The 17,447-nt window shown below is 43.5% G+C and overlaps 1 protein-coding gene across 1 annotated transcript in view; it reads left to right on the top strand.

Moving 5' to 3' along the window:
* LOC139220800 (E3 ubiquitin-protein ligase HECW1) overlaps positions 1-12,448 on the top strand; it is a 59,917-nt gene extending 47,469 nt beyond the window's left edge. Inside the window, exons 17-29 of the mRNA XM_070852649.1 lie at positions 11-125; positions 258-354; positions 916-999; positions 1,088-1,194; positions 4,715-4,829; positions 5,288-5,401; positions 6,390-6,542; positions 8,100-8,198; positions 8,332-8,461; positions 8,586-8,732; positions 8,819-8,933; positions 10,091-10,289; positions 12,337-12,448. Coding sequence (XP_070708750.1) covers positions 11-125; positions 258-354; positions 916-999; positions 1,088-1,194; positions 4,715-4,829; positions 5,288-5,401; positions 6,390-6,542; positions 8,100-8,198; positions 8,332-8,461; positions 8,586-8,732; positions 8,819-8,933; positions 10,091-10,289; positions 12,337-12,448 — 1,587 coding nt within the window. The remainder of the gene's footprint in view (positions 1-10; positions 126-257; positions 355-915; positions 1,000-1,087; positions 1,195-4,714; positions 4,830-5,287; positions 5,402-6,389; positions 6,543-8,099; positions 8,199-8,331; positions 8,462-8,585; positions 8,733-8,818; positions 8,934-10,090; positions 10,290-12,336) is intronic.
* The last annotated feature ends 4,999 nt before the right edge of the window (positions 12,449-17,447 follow it).

Below are 17,447 nucleotides of genomic sequence, written 5' to 3'. Positions count from 1 at the left end.
GTGTTTCCAGGCCTCTGATGTGTCCCGGAGTCGCGGTGCTTCTCTGTTGGCCCGGCCCGGAAACAGCCTGGTCGCCGCCATACGAAGCCAGCATCACGCCGACTCCCAACAACTGACCGCTCCCTGTAGGCGCCATCACAACACACACGGCTGTAACTCTTGTTAATTCTGTCTGATGGCTCTGAGGCTGTGGTGATGTCTGACTGCTTGTCTCTCTCTCTCTCTCTCTCTCTCTCTCTCTCTCTCTCTCTCTCTAGCCTACAATGACAAGATAGTTGCGTTCCTTCGACAGCCGAACATATTTGACATGTTGCAGGAGCGACAGCCCAGCCTTAGCAGAAACCATGCACTGAGGCAAGCTTCTCTCTTTGATTCAGAGATACTGAAGTGTGCTTTGACTGTTATTGTCCGTGTGTGTGTGTGTGTGTGTGTGTGTGTGTGTGTGTAGCGAGGCTTCCTAGTCCACGAAGCTTGTTCCATGCAAAAACAGTGATTCCCTCACAGAGGTCTTCTATACCTTCTTAGCCTGACTCACTTAATGCTTCATCGTCGTTAATGAGGTCGTCAGAGTGAGGTAACTCAAACTCAAACTTAATGTCTGCTGCTTTGTCTAATCAGTGTGTTGTTCTGGTTACTCTTGTCTCATGTAATAGTGTGTTCACAGCACAGTACAGAAGTGCCTTCTACTCTGGAGCGTCAGTGTTACGAGCAGTGAGGCTGATTGATTGGAACCTGAATGAATTGAAAGCCACTTTTATTATAGAATGACTGTGAATATGAAAATAGATGAATCATTCTTCGTTAGAGCTCAGGAAGTCTGGGAAAATGGGTCCCACCTGCAAACCCAAACAGTTCCTTAGATTTACAATTTGAAGTCAAGTTGAAACGTAAAAGAAACAACCGTTGACTTCTCAGGGAGAAGATCCACTACATTCGGACGGAAGGCACTCAGGGGGTGGAGAAGCTGTCGTGCGACGCAGACCTGGTCATCTTGTTGAGGTAAAGAGCGCCCTGAGCCCAGAGATGTGTCTCTAATGACGCACAGAAAATAATAATAATAAATAATCCTCTTTGCTTTTCTTTGTAGTTTATATGAAGAAGAGATCATGTCTTATGTTCCGCCTCACCCCATCCACCCCGGCTTCAGCTTCTCTCCTCGCTGTTCCCCGGCCTCCTCCCCACAGAACTCTCCTGGTAGGTCCTCCAGCCAGAGCTCAGCTCCTCTGCCTCAAAGGGAAACGTGACATCCCTGCACTTGTTGGTTATTTAATGAGCCTTGTTAGCGCAGAAAGGTGACGAGTGTCGAGCATACAGCTGCTGAACTGTTTGTATTCCAGACATTGGTTTAACCCCTTACTGCCTGACTTTATTTATAAGTATATAAAAAAAGAAATGATTTGCATTTTTGCATTCGAGCAGATGCTAAATGAAGTGGAGATTGTTAATTTGAATATAGCATAGCAAAATATAGTAAAATATATACACATAGAATATATATATATTTATTCATATATGTATGCATCTATGTATATATAATGTATACATAGAATATGCATCAACCGGCATGCTGAGATATTGTACAGGAAGATTCTATGGAAGATTTAAAATGTCCACATTCATGTGAATTAACCAAAGAAATACAGTGAAGCACAATGTAGTTCATCAACCTGTAGAAATCAAAGTGAGGAGGTAGCTATACTGCACTCCAGTGGTTTCCACCAGAGGGTGGCACAGACCTGCCAGAAAATAAAACTAAATACAAAGAGCCGGCCTGGCTTTCACGATGCCATCAGAGGGATGTTTCTTGGGACGGAAACGCGTTTTTAATGCCAAAGTTTAAGAGCAGTCAGCTCGGGGGCGGCGCCGTGGCCTGACTGACTGACAGCGGCCCTCAGGTGGGCTAACACATTTATTTCACAGTGAACACCAGTTCATTCTGTTACTAAGGGCAGAAAGGGAAACATTCATCCTTTCTACACACCATACATCAGTGTTCACCTTCCTGAAACAGGCTGGGAAGTCTGGTCAGAGTCGCTTGTCCTCTCTGTTGGTCCTGCTCACCTAGCATTAGCATTAGCATTAGCATTAGCATTAGCATTAGCATTAGCATTAGCATTAGCACTTTCTGGGTTTAGCTTGATGCAGGTCTTTGAATAAGACTTTTTAATTGCAACAGTTATTAGTTGTCCATTCATCCCTCTTTCACATTATCGATGACTTTATTCTTTATTGGAAAAATAATGCATTTCATCATAGTTCTCATTTGTAAAGGTTTTTGTTTATTTTTTTAATTTGGTTTTAGTTTCATTCTTCGTTGTGAAACAGGTCAGTAACTAATATTTTATTATATTATATTATTATATATCATATTTGGCTATAAGATACACACTTTATTTATCAAGAATAAATCACATTGTCACAATCATTTCATGAGAAGAGGTAAAAAACATTTGATTCCAACCTTGTGGGCTACAGTGTATATAACAGCGTGCATCATATTTCACTTACACTGTATCTGTCAGAGGCTTTGGCAGCTATAGTCACTTTTATCAAAACCAAATACAAGCCATGTAGCTGCATGCTGAGCTAGGTTGCAGAATCAACCCTGTGCTGCCCTAACTGACAAGTTCACAGCTGCCTACAGATTTCTTGCTCTGGTTATATTACTTTAAACTGCCTTTCACACTTTTCTTCATCTGTGGGGTTTTATACAAAACGTAACTTCTCAGATGCTTTGGTACCATGATTGTCCTTTTAGCGTGGCTCGCTGATTTACTCCACTACAGCCTGGTTTACTGGTGGCTGAGTAGTGGGACTGTTTAGGGAGCTTCTACTAGACTAAATGCTGGACAGACTGCACAGGCTGAATATTTCCCTCAAACAAATGATCATCATCCAACAGCCTTTAAAAAAAAGCCAAAAAGCCTTTAGAAGCATTAAATTCAGTCTCCTCAAGAAAGGTCTTAGAGGGGTTTAAAAAGTCCCAGATATTCTCTCTCGCCTGCTGTGGGCAGTCACTTGTTGTCTGGAGACATCACATCCCTGCTGTCACTGCCAGTGGATTGTTGCAGGAGGCACCATCAGACCTGCAGCAAACTGTCACTACTGATGCTCATCAGCTCACATGGGGCAAGTGTCAGTTTTAGCAACAACTGCAGTGAGCTGCACTGAATAAATCATTTCAGATTGGTTAATCCCCCGTCTATTTTCTGCCACTCTGGGTGGAGGTAGCAATTAATCACTAACAACCAATTCTGGGCCACATAGTCCTTCATACATTATCATCCAGTATTATCATGACACAGGAATTTCATTGCGTTTGAAATTGAACCCTGCGGAGATCTTGTACTGTATTATGTCCATGATATTTGCTAATGTTGTCTCTCTGCAACCAGTTGTAGCAGCTCTTTACTGCCACCATCCTCTAATGTCACCACTGAAGCAGTCTGTGGATTCTGTGAGACACACACACACACACACACACAGAAACCCTGTAATGGTGATCATTGCTGTTTGACAGAGCCTGCTGTGCTATTTAGGGTGCACTAATGCAATCTTGATGAGCTACAGCAGACCGCATTGGGGTAGGCCTGTTACTGATGGGAGGCTCTATAAAAGGAAATTGGGTCACAGCAGGGTAGCCTGGCTTGTAATTGTGCCAAAGTTGTTAGTTGTGCCATTGTCTTGTGTAATAACCTGAACTTGAAAAACAGAGAAAGAAGTGTAGCATCAATCAGTCTGACAGAGGTCGCTCAATACTCATCGACGTAGAAATGTGATTTTTCCATCTTCCTTTGGAGTGAGATAATCTCACCGTCACTGCAACAGTCTTAAAGATGTATTCAGCCTCACTTTAGAGGATTCTTTTCTCAAACGCTGAAAGACAAAGCTTGACTTGGCCGGTCCACTGTGCATCAGTACTCAGTGTGCTGTTTTCTTTCATTTCATACGACGTCACCTCTGATGATTATCAGAGCAGTGACTTTCTCCTGTTTGAGCGACAGATCGGGTCATGTCTAGGCCAGAGGGAAAGGTGCCCAGGCTGGCTACAGGCTAGACGAGCACGATTAAAAACCTCATCGCAACTTAACCGCTGCTAAGTCACAACAGCATTCCCTGTTTCCTGTTGATATGAAATGTTTTATTTGTCAGCGGTGGAACATAATGAAGTGGCTTTTTTTCCTATATGACGCGTTGTGAGTGTGATTTATTTCAATATGTTTCACCACTTGAATTGACTGGAGTTACTGTAAGTTGAACTACCCTCCAGTATGTGAAGCGGTTAAACATAGCTCATCAGTAATCATGATAATAATCCACTAATTACAGTTTTACAGTGTTATGATGCTGCATATGACATCGATACGTCGTTAGAAGTGCTTTAACTTAACTTGCGTAGTACTTCCTCCGACTTTGTGTTACAAAAATGTCTAACCTTGTGTAGAATGTTTTATTGCTAACATTTGAAGCCTTACTGAGTCAGAACTTCGGTACATTTCAGATAGTTTGCTCCCATAAACCCGTGAAAACGCATTTCATTCAGCCGACTAAGGAGCTCCACTTTTAAATTCACTTCATTTCAGCAGTGTTTTACATGAACGTCTCTTGAATATTTTCTGTTTGTTTCTGCTGTGTGTGTGTGCGTGCATGCTGTGTGTGTGTGTGTGTGTGTGTGTGTGTGTGTGTGTGTGTGTGTGTGTGTGTGTGTGTGCAGGCTTGCAGAGGGCCAGGGCTCCAGCTCCTTACCGCAGAGACTTTGAAGCCAAACTAAGAAACTTCTACAGGAAACTAGAAGCGAAGGGTTACGGCCAGGGACCGGGCAAGATCAAGTAAGGCTCTCACAAACCACACATAGAGCAACTGACTGTACACTCAAAGTAAAAGTCGGAGATGGACAGCTCTAATGCAGTATTATTCCAAGCCCCCGTTGGATTAGAGCAGTTACAATAGCTGTATCAGTGAATATCTGGATCACAGGGTGCTTTATGGTATAGTGGTAATATTTTAGTGCATGTTCACAGGACCATAGCTACCATGGGGGGCAGTGAGCTAATGTGAAATGAAAGGTGTTTTTTGGGAATTTGGGTTTTCTAGATTTAAATAAAATGTAAACGCTTTTAGGAATTTAAGGATTTAAGTCTGCCCTTGTAGAGAAAGAAGCTGGATTTAGACCACCATGTTGACAAACTACATTTACAGTTGACTAAAGAAGACTCTCTAAGACTTTTCCTCTGGCCCTGCGCTGGGACAGTGCTTTGTGATTTCTGAACTGACCTGGATGTTGTAGGCTGCTGATCAGGAGAGAACATTTGCTGGAGGGAACCTTTAACCAGGTGATGGCGTACTCCCGCAAAGAGCTGCAGAGGAACAAACTCTACGTCACCTTCCTGGGAGAGGAGGGGTATGACACACACACACACACACACACACACAGATACACCCAACCAGTGCTGTTCTTACAAAGCTCTGAAGCCCAAAACTTAATGAGAAATCAGATACGCTGCACTGATCAGTGACTAACGCACACAAAATGAACTCCTAACTCTGTAATCGCTCTTAGTTCCACAGAGTAGTTTTAGCTTCTTTAAGCTCGTTGTTTTTTCTGGCCCACGACTCTGCTCTCGCCAGACCAGGTTTCCAGCAGCAGCAGCAGGCAGGCAGCTGTTTTCTGCTCTCATAAGCCCACTGTGCACCGGGGAGCACAGTGCAACATTTAGCTCATGTGTTTCCCAAGAGTTGACTGAGACCAAACTAGAGCGAAAAGAAAGAGAATGTGGGATCAGGTGGACACAAACATCAGAATCAGAATCAGAATCAGAATTCCTTTAATAATCCCCAGGGGGAAATGCTTGCTTTTTGTTACACACAGCTCCAAAAGAATAAGAATAAGAATACACTTCAAACACAAGTAAAATACAAATATATAAAAGTATGAATAAAAAAAAAGATGTATTAAAAATTATTATTACAAATTATTACACAGAGGTAAATTACTGCACCAGGTGAGTCCAGAGTCTTCTAATAATAATAATAATAACAATAATACCACTACTAATAAAAATATATAACAACATGCACAATCATAGTAAGGCGCTGTACTATATAATACTAATAATACTACCACTACTACTACTACCAATAATAATAATAAAACATGACATGACAAACACGACTCCAAATGAATGATACCATGTGTACTGTGTTACTGCTGGAGTCCAAAAACAGTGACGAACGCTGCTTTAAACTTGATGTGTTCAGTTTTTGTGTCCACAATATGTTTTTGTTTTTCCTTTATTTCAAAAGGCCCAAAAAAGGCCCAGTTATCACTGTCCAAATATACCAGGAGCCGAATGTCTGAAACGCTTTCCTCTGTCTTTTCCTGCCTTCAGGTTGGACTACAGCGGTCCGTCCAGAGAGTTCTTTTTCCTTTTGTCTCAGGAGCTGTTTAATCCGTACTACGGTCTGTTTGAATACTCGGCTAACGATACTTACACCGTTCAGATCAGCCCCATGTCAGCATTTGTGGAGAACCATCTGGAATGGTGAGCTGTGCAACACACACACACACACACACAGTGAGACACACACACACACACACACACACACACACACACACACACACAGTGTTTTGTGAAACGTACCGATAGTACTGATTGTGTTGACACCTGTGAGCACCCTGCTCTGTGAGGCCAATCTAAATGCCAATCCTCAATATCTGAGTGTTAATTGGTTTATCATCTGCAACTTTAAGCATTCATTAAGCATTCATTAAGCATTCAGTGCTGTTGTACAATTTCTCTGTTAATTCCAACAAACCAGAAGAGCACGGCCTATGTGCAGTTGGTTGCATGTACGTAGGCCCTCCTGGTCAGAGGGCTGAACGTCAACTGCAGAAAAGCATCACCGTGGTCACGGGTCAGATGCACACCATGTAACTGCAACACAATATGGCCACTTCGATTGTGGCCGGGGGACTCTGTTGCACGCACCTTGTTTCCTGCCTGTATGCTCACTGATGCCCCAAAAATACGGGGTCTGTGACGCTACGCCACGAAACAGTGACAGTATCACTAGTTTTATATAACAGAATGAGTTTGTGTGTAGCTCTGATGGTTACTGACAGTGTGCCTCCAAGCATTTGGGCTAGAGTGGACTGTGGATCACTCTATATACTATCGTAATGGGGCAAACGGGTTGATTGCAGATTAGGCCATCAAAGAAGTCTGCTGTATTTAAACCTGGGCCTTATTTGTACTTTTTTTTTTTTTTTTGAATATTCTTTTTATTTAGAAATGTTGACAGACATAAGAGTACAACGAGTATGTACCATCACTGACATTTCCATTTTTTTTATATATATATATACACACACAAAATGACCCACCCTCCCACCTACCCAAGAAACATGGTGGAACCTCACCTAGATTAGCAGATAGAGAGTAGTTGACACCTGACACTTACAGATCCAACAAACATAGAATTCATGAAGGTGACAATATAAGTACAGAATAATAAATTAAATAAATAATAATAATAAAATTAATAAATAATGTTATACCCAGTATTATTATTGAGTGGACATACTGTAGCTTGCACTAAGAAGAAAGAGAAGGAAAAAGAAAAAGAAAAAAAATAATAATAACAATAACAACAACAATCATTATTGTCATTATTACTAGTACTACTACTACTATAAGTAAATAAGATGGAAAATACGCAGGAGTTACTAATTTGTACATATTTTAGTGTCCAAATGACTTGAAGGTACAAGAATTAGTCCAGTACATCACCTCAGCCAGCAGCGGCAAAACAGGCTTCAGTGGCTGCAACGTGATCCTTTGGGACAACTGCACCTGATCACAGCAGGTCCACTAAAAGAGCTTGTTTGATCCACTGACAGGCTCAGAGTGTTATTCTAAGTGTGTGACAGCATCATGGAAAGGATCCCTACAAACAGCTGATACCTCACTCTCTTTTTACCTCACAGAGCACGTCAGCTGGTCTTCTGCCGCCTCAATCGAGTTTGTTTGCGTTATTAGTTTGTGTTCTCTGTTGAAGTGATTCCACTGTTGACTCTAATGTGCAGTATGTGTTCTCAGGTTCCGTTTCAGTGGCCGTATCCTGGGCCTGGCTCTGATCCATCAGTACCTGCTGGATGCTTTCTTCACCAGACCCTTCTACAAGGCCCTGCTCCGACTGTCAGTGCACACTCACACACCCCCCACATTCACCACGTGTCCCTGTGTGATTGCTGGTGCTCAGTGTGTACATGAGAACTGTGGCACTGTGCAGTTGTGTGGGTTGAATGTGTGAACTCTGTGTGTCCTTCAGGCCCACAGACCTGTCTGATCTGGAGTATCTGGACGAGGAGTTCCACCAGTCTCTCCAGTGGATGAAAGACAATGACATCACTGACATCCTGGACCTCACCTTCACCGTCAATGAGGAGGTGTTTGGCCAGGTCAGTGTGTGTGTGTGTGTGTGTGTGTGTGTGTGTTTCCAGCATTTCCTCAGTGACGAGCTTCCCGTATTCTGCTGTGGTGACTTAAACTGTTAACTAGACCCGACTCTTCCTCTGCTGCCAGGTGACGGAGCGGGAGCTGAAATCAGGTGGCTCCAACCTTCAGGTGACTGAGAAGAACAAGAAGGATTATATAGAGCGAATGGCCAAGTGGAGGGTGGAGAGAGGGGTGGTGCAGCAGACGGAGGCGCTGGTCAGAGGCTTCTACGAGGTGAACTACAGTGTTTCAGCTCGATTCAGGCTGCAATGCTCATAGATACAAAGACCTCATCACGCTGTGGTCTTTCTCCCCCGCAGGTGGTCGACTCCAGGCTGGTGTCTGTGTTTGATGCACGGGAGCTGGAGCTGGTCATCGCTGGTACAGTAGAGATCGACCTTAGTGACTGGAGGAGCAACACGGAGTACAGAGGAGGTGTGTGTGTGTATTGTGTGTGTGTATCTGTATGTGGCTGTCATCAGTAAAGGATCAGCTGGTTCAGCAGTTTGAGTCAATCTGAACGTCTCCGTCCCACCCAGAAAGCAACTTCCCCAAATCTCTTAATAGTCCACTTAACATGTTGAGAGCTTCCTGTCAACTCTCTACAGTCACCTCTCTGATACCATATACACTACTCACTAAAAGTTAGGGATATTCAGCTTTCAGGTGAAATTTCAGGATGAACCTAAAATGCATTCTAACCTTTCCAGGTGAACTTAATGTGACCTTCTCTAAACCTTTGAATGCACATGTCCAACTGTTCAGTGTTTCAGTACTTTCTGCACCAGCTGCTGTTCTCTAACAAGAAGCTTAACAGCAACATTCACAACAGGTTTGATCCATGAATCCACCAATACATTTCCTGCTTCAGTTAGAATTGGTATTTAAACAGTCCTCCTCATCATCTGTTCACATTCTGACATCATGAGACCAAGACGACACCTAACAGTTGATCAGCAGCACCTCAACACTGGAGGCTTCAAACAGGAAGTCCTCAGACGGAGGTGTTCACTGAGCTTAGAGGGTCACAGAGTGTCATCAGGAGGTTGGAACAGTGATACAGAGACTGGAAGAGTCACAGAAAGGAGAGGAGTGGACGTCCTTTGGCCACATCCCAATTTATTGAGACACTGAAAATGTTTTGTTGTGGTATACCTACCACTGTTGGTAGATTTTCTTTCAATAAATTGTTTAAGATGAATAAAACTACCATTGCATGCTTCTACTTAAATGTCCTACTTTCATGATATAATATCACTGTAGCATTCACTTTTTACATTTTCCATATATTTCACCTGAAAGTCAAATATCCCTAACTTTTTGTGAGTAGTGTATGTACGTAGACCCCCGCTGCCCCCCCAAGAGTCTTTCCAGCTTACATATACCTGCTCTAATGGGATGTTTCTAGTGAGAAGAGCTTGTCAGAATCAAGTTCATAATGCGTTCATTGGAATAATGAATCTAAAAATGATATTACAGAACCTTTCCCTGTGTTTCATGATACTTTCCATTACTTGCAGTCAAAATGCCAATATTGACCTTTGACAAATTTGCCGATTTCACCTGTAAACTCCCTGACTCCCAACCACCAGGTTACCACGATGGTCACATAGTGATGCGCTGGTTCTGGGCCGCCGTGGAGCGCTTCAACAACGAGCAGCGCCTCCGCCTGCTGCAGTTCGTCACAGGGACGTCCAGCGTGCCCTACGAAGGCTTCGCCGCATTGCGGGGATCCAACGGCCTCCGGCGCTTCTGCATCGAGAAGTGGGGCAAAGTCACATCACTACCCAGGTATCTAACCGTGTTTCCTGTAACGCTGTTGGCCCTGCAGTGCTCTCAGTGCTTTGTTCCTTAGAGTGGAGGGCCTGCTGCCTGCTTGATGAACATCGGAAAGTAGAACCATTAAAAAAAAAAAAAAAAAAGGATACATTTGTGACCTGTTTTTTAAGATTTCTATCCTCAAGAGGAACCAGTGGGCTCAGAGCGTAGAGCTTCAGACCAGGGAGGGGCATCAGAAAGCACTGAGAGACTGACTAACACATTGTTCCCCTGGTCTTTTAATGGGATTTGTGGACATTAAGAAAACACAGAATAACACCAGACGTATCCTGTACACAGCTGACGGTTTGCTGCAGCGGCAACAAGCAGAAGCTAACAGGTCATGAAGTCATGAAATATGGCACTTACATGAATGGAGGAAGCCTGGCACATGGGACCTTATCATCCATCACAGTGTGCATGTGAAGATCTGGATCTTTATATGGAAAACTATAGAAAATCGATGTGTCCTGCAATAAGATGACCAGGTTTAAAGGATTACTCAGCTTTGGCCAGAGAAACATCAAGTCAGGAACATCACCTGTGGTGAGGGAGGGTTCACTTTACTGACTTATTGTAGCAACTAGCTCTTTAATTAATTCTCATCTGACCAGAAACAAGTTTGGCAGCTTAATCTTTAGCTCTGAAGGACTAATAAAGTCTGTGTTTGGTAGAGCGATGCCCAAAACTTTCGTGTGTGGTCGTCAAAAGTTGAACCTCTGTAGACCAGATGTGACAGCAGTCCTCACAAGTCCCCATACAGGCTGCTGTAAATAGACCATTAAAGATGCCTGCTGCCTTCAAAGCGTGCCAGCATCTGACAGGATTAGCTCAACGGGGCAACATGCACTGAGACGATGCAAAGAGTGTGCAGGGAATCCTGGTTTTAAAAACAAAAGGACCTGAACTTTCACATACAGTCTAAATACTCTGACATCCACCACAGCAGTTCTCCACAGTGCACCCACTCAGCAGAAGAGCTATTTTCGTATTGCACCCACCTGTAGTGAATGCAGAGATTGTGTTGGTGTGTTCCTCCGACCTTACAGAAGGACGCTCATTTGGCAAACAGCAGTAAAAGTGGGAGCGTGCTCAGCAGAAACAGCAGGGCTGCTCAGGTTTCACTCCAGAGGCCCGAGACTACGGTGTCAAGAGCAGAATAATCGACTCACAGAGTCCGCCATGAGAATCTGCTATTAGAATTGCTTGATCGGGAGTCGGATCCAGATGCGTTCCAAAATGTAATTGGTTCTTCCTTCGGCCATGTTAGAAACGCTTTTCCATAATCCTGTGTGATCAGTGGCAGAGGTAATAAAGCTTACACTACGATCAGGGCTTTAGCTGTTGACAGCTTTACTTGTAAGTCATGGTGGTTAATATTAGCTGACGTTAGCAAACGTTACATAAACATTACTGTGTGCTGAATATTGATTCAAGATTCAAAGTGTTTATTGTCAAGTGTACAGTGCAGAAACGGGTTTCCTGTGTTGTGGGGTTAGTTTGATGACTGTGGGACTCATAACATTTCCCATCGTGCTATAATTGTCACTTTAAAGGCGCCCTGTGGAGTTGTAAAATGTAATTACATCCAGTGTTATTCACCAAATTCTCTGACTTTGGTGGACGTGTGCATGTACACCATAAACTAAACATGACAAAGTGCTCCGCAGTGCTACCAGAGATCAAAACCTCCACGGGGTCGGGCTCAAGTGATGAGCTTTGTAGGCCGGGTGCAGTCACTTGCTTCCCCTTGTTACCTTGCTTGTAGGAGTAATCTCACCCGATGTGCAGGATGTTTTTTTTTTTTTTTTGTTTTAGCAGTAGCATAACACCAAAAAACAGCCCCGGATTTGTCATTCCAGCTGCTCATACCACACTATACTGAAGGAGCTGGTCTGCATGAATAAAAGAAATCAATAAAAACACAAAAGTAAGACTACTGCTGTGAATTTCAAGTATTCCCTTGACTCTCTCTCTTTCTCTCTCTCTCTCTCTCTCTCTCTCTCTCTCTCTGTCCCAGGGCTCACACCTGCTTTAACCGTCTGGACCTGCCCCCATACCCTTCCTACACCATGCTGTATGAGAAGCTGCTCATAGCGGTGGAGGAGACCAGCACGTTCGGCCTGGAGTGAGACGGACAAACCAACACTGCATCCCTCTCTGCGTAACACTGGCTGGGCTATGACATGAAAAGGACTGCGGCAGCAACTGTGGGCTTAATACATTGCAAAGATACCTGGATTGTACCTGCCAAAGCTTGTGGCCAGGTGGATATATGTATGTCTCTGTTATGGGTCTGTGTTAGAGTGTCTCACCGAGCCATAAGGATCTTTATGACAGCGCCACAGCAGGACTACGATTATTTTTATATTAATCACTAACACTGGAGAATATCAAACACTGTAACAGTGTTTTTTTTTAATATTTATATATATATATATATATATATAAGCATATGGAAGGTTAAAATGGTAATACTTAAAGTAATAGAAAATGCTAACAACTAACAGTAAAATGAAAGCTACACACTAGCACTGACAACAAGAATCTAAAGCAGCAGATAACAGATGCATACTTGACTTATGACTGCACAAATAATGCAAACGATGCACACACACACACACTATAAATTTTGTCATTTTTCATGCACCAAATGACAATTGGAGAAGTTATAATTACAATTCTACGATTCTGCGTGGCTGTCCAAAACAAAAAAGACAAAAAGAAACGGATTAGAGACAGATTAGAAATATGCTTTCAGCATATTCAAATTGTGACGTTTATTTGTGTATCTTGTTTGTGAATTCAAACTTGAATGTGAATGATGAGTGAAAATGTCAGTACACAGATTAGCAGGTGGTTTGCTGCTCTTATACATTCAGAGAAAATGTATACGTTTGGCTTTAAAAAAAAAAAAAAGTGGGTTTAAAAAGGCTCATCAAACGAATGCAAAGACTGTAGCCCCAATGCCAAAGGAGCAATCATATCCCACAAGGATCATTATGTATTTTATCATGACGTTGGCAGGCCAGCAGGAACCAGGCTTATATAGAGGCACGGAAGGAATTAGAGAATGGCAGTGTAGCTTGGTGCCAGACACCAGCCATCGGTAGGACCCTGTCAAATCTAAAACTACAGCCAGTGGAAAGAGCTCCAGTCAGAGCAGAAGCCCAGCACAGCGATCGGAGAGGGAGTTTTCACAATACACAACAATATGCAGAGCTGCCTAAGAAACAGAAAAGAGAAGGATGGATTAGTTTTTCTAGACCACTTAGCCAGTTGAAGTCATCATGGTTTTAAGAAATCAATCAGTCGATTAAGAAATCCTACACTTTGCAAGGTAATTAAGTGTGAAGGCAAACCATGTATTTGCCGATAATTCAGGAAAGTAGGGCCCCAAAATCTGATCCCAGAGGAGCTCGTGTGGAGCTGGACCACTGACAGAATATGTCAATAGGTGAGACGTCTGTACACATTCTCTTCTTATAGCAATGAAAGTTCTTTTTCTAGCTATGTCAATAATCTGAAAGCCAATGCTGTTAAAATCTGTAACGAGCGCCTCAGTGATGAGCAGAGACGCGAGAGAAGTGCTCAAAGTGTGAAAGTGGAGTGGTCTGACACTGGAACTGGGAAAAGACTTCCTAAACAACTGTCTGATTCAGATACAGTACACAGATAAAGGGTGTCGCACGCCCCCTTAAACAGGTTTGTCTAATGAGCAATCACAGACTACTGCAATACTTTATCCTCATCTGATACTGACCTAGCATTGGTCTGGTCCAAGGAGGCCTAGATCTGGACCTGCAGCCTCCCGCTGGTCCAGCCCAAAGTGAGGACAGCAGGTGGGAACAGACCTCTCATGTTCTCCTCTGAATGGATAAAAATGACAAAGGACTCCCGACTGTCTCTCCAAGCTGTCTTGTCCTGCGACGCTTTCGAGAGGAAACAACGATGTCACGCCTCCTCTATCAAAGTAGCCATCAGTTCCAACACAAGGGCTTCTGGGATTCCTTCTCTGGAGACCGAGGGTGATCACACCAAGAAAATCCACGATGCCGAACGCCATGTGGGCGCCGTGTCCAGCTGGATGCTGCTGGCCAGAGTGGTTCTTCAGCTCTCAGCCTCTCTGTTCTTGCTCTTCAAGTCCTCCGCTGATGAACTTCTTCTCTGTGACTGTACCGTCACTACGGTGTTGCTCTTTGCATAGAGCAGGTACTCTAATGTCTGAACTTTTTTTTTACTGTCTCAAACGATGTGACTGGTGCAGAGCAGCATGTATGTCTGCAAGGGGCCTGGGGTCATTGGGTCGGCTCCCCAAACTGGTCCTTCTGGTATACACCCACGGTGTGTACTAGGGCCCTTAGACAAACCTGTGTAATATATGCAATAGTTAAGACCTTTACTCCGACCTGTTCCACAGTCTGCCATGTTATTTCAGACGATGGCTGACTGCAGCGTACCCTCAGCATCCCCGGCCGCTCGTCTACATCTCCAGTCCAGTAATGAAACTGTGCCTCAGTTACTTACTGCCTCATATGTGGCCTGTGGGGTTGTGGTGCTCAGAGGTTAGTACCTGAGCCTGAAGAAGAAAGATCCTGAGTTCAGACGTTTGCCTTGGTTCTTTTTGAAAACAGTTTGCATGCTCTCCCAAGTGTTCGGGTTTTGTCTCACGTTCCAAACACAAGTCGGGTTCATCGCAGGCTCCATTCACACTTTGCCACCTCGTGCTTCTAGGGCAGACGGCTATCAGATCTCAGAGGAGCTACATGCTAATGCAATCGAGAAGCATTAAAGCTGGATTGAAGTCTGGTATATTTTAGCCAGATGTTGAAAAGGTAAAAAAAAAAGCTTTCATCTCTCATAGCAGCACTCGTTATCTTTAGCCCTCCTCAGTGGAACTATGCGATTTGTCATGGCGACCTTTGAATTATGTTAAGGGTTAAAAGGGAACTCCACTAATTGTATACATTAAATTGTCCTTCTGGGTGTTGGGTGTGAAATGAATGTGTGAAATGAAGAAAGACTCTGGGGGTGTGGGAATAGAAAAAAGTGAGCTTTAGCAGACCTCTGTTGCCCCTCATCATCTCTGCTGCAGCTCTATTCTACAGCTGCTTGCATCACACCCCCGAATTCCTGACTAAACTGTTGAGCTGAACTGTGGGTAATGTAGGTTCTGACAAGGAAGAGATAATGTCTCTGGCTCTGCTACACTGGTTTTGACACCCTTTTTTAAAAAAAACCTGCCCATCATGGGTCTGATAATGTTACAGTAATGCAACATCTATCAGTAGAGTGATCCTTTGGAGGTGTGGTCAGCGATTCTGGGGAAAGATTGTACTTCTTTTTTTTTTTAGATCAACAGCAAAACAAGTAACACCCCTCACGTCCTGTTAACTGTTGCCAGTAGCTCCTCTCCTGCTGTCCTGTGAACGTGCACCGTGGAATGTCTCGCTTTGTCTGTTACCCGTCTACAGAGCTAGGTCTGTGTTGGAACGTAGAATGGGCAGCTAGCCGACCGTGATCGCTGACTACACCTTTAACAGAGCAGATTTATGTGTGACGGCGAGCAAAACATTTGGTTGTAGTCATGCAAGTCGTCCATGGTTTTGTGTCAGTTGTTGGAGGGTTCTTATCTCGGGGTGGTGAATAAGCGCATCAAACTTTCATGCAGGGGACCAGAGTTTACATCCTGTCACAGACCTGCAGTTGATGTTCACCTTTTATTAGCCCAAGCATCCCAATTAACCAAGTGCTTTGTTTGCCCTGACCACACCTTAACCGAAGCTTATTTGCCATGGCCATGATCTTCCCTTAACTTGCCATACTGTAGTTGCCATTTTCATACAAATAGTTTGCACTGGATACAAAAATGTTGTCATTGAACGACATCTGGGGTTTCAGAGAATCATCCAACATAGATGTTCTTGGGCTTAACATCTGATGGTTAGTGTAAGTAGGGGCCTAAATCACAAAGGGTTAGAGGCATTTGTCTGTTAGCCCCGAGAGACTGGAGATCTGTACAGTCTTTCCCCGTCACTCATCCACAGCTTGGATAAGCTCCAACCCCCTACCACCCCCTGAGTCTGAACAGAAATTGGACATATACAGTAAATGCGACTTCTGGTGTTTCACACATGTTCGTATGCTCGTTAGTTGGGAGTATTTAGCTCCAGCTGAACTTTGGACCATCGTCACACATCGGCAGGTCGTCAGATTTCATGACATGATCGGACACTGTTTTTCCTGAACGGGTGCTCTCCTGTGTTATTCTTGCAGATGTTCAGACCACTACACGTAGAAAGAGGAGGCAAAGCAAATTTAAGACTGAGTTGGATTAGAATCAGACGGCTGTCTTACTCTGTCCTGGTACTCCCACTGTACCGGCAGTCCGATCGTTAGCGCTGCACTCATCCTTGGCAGTGGCGAGGCCTTAATCCACTCATCTGTACAACCAAGAGGAAAGGCTGTGATTATGTTGCATCTTCCCTGTTTTTTCTTTTCTACAATCTTTTGTACTGTTATTTATACTGCATTGTATTTCTAAGTAAAGGGAAGTCCATATGCTTTTCTTGAATGTTTTGTTTGTTTGCAGTTTTTTCGATGTCGTAATGAGAAGCATCAGTCAAAGAGTTTGCCTTCACTTTTGAAGCCTTTGCGTTTTGATACATGTGTCTTTTCTATTATCTATTGAATTAGCTGGTTCTCTGTTGCAGTGCAGGAAACGCGCCACCATGGTCTCCATTCATCTCGTAGTATTTCTCCTTTTCTGTTCACCGTCGGTGGTCGCGTCGTCAGTTTCATTTTGAGATTCTGTCAGTGTATTCTGGAATTCCTTCTTTTTTTTTTTTTTTGTTCATGTCACTGATGTGTCGCTGTGTCAGAGACATTTCAGAACCGCATGTATCCAGCAAATAATCTGTGCTTTGTGCAGTTTATGGTGACATGTGACATGCATAGAAATAAGATTTATGTATGTCAGTTGTTGAAAGGCTAAAGACAGTGTTCAGACGTCTTGTTTGTCCTGGGTTGATATGTTGAGTACATGCATTGTAAATCTTAAACACATTTATTCTGGAAAAGAATGGTTCAGAACACTCACACAACACTGATATGTAAGTGCATCGATAGCAG

Source organism: Pempheris klunzingeri, chromosome 21, assembly GCF_042242105.1.
Source record: "Pempheris klunzingeri isolate RE-2024b chromosome 21, fPemKlu1.hap1, whole genome shotgun sequence".
Lineage (NCBI taxonomy): Eukaryota > Metazoa > Chordata > Actinopteri > Acropomatiformes > Pempheridae > Pempheris > Pempheris klunzingeri.
Note: the sequence above shows the minus strand (reverse complement) of the source record. Positions and strands in the feature narration are given on the sequence as shown.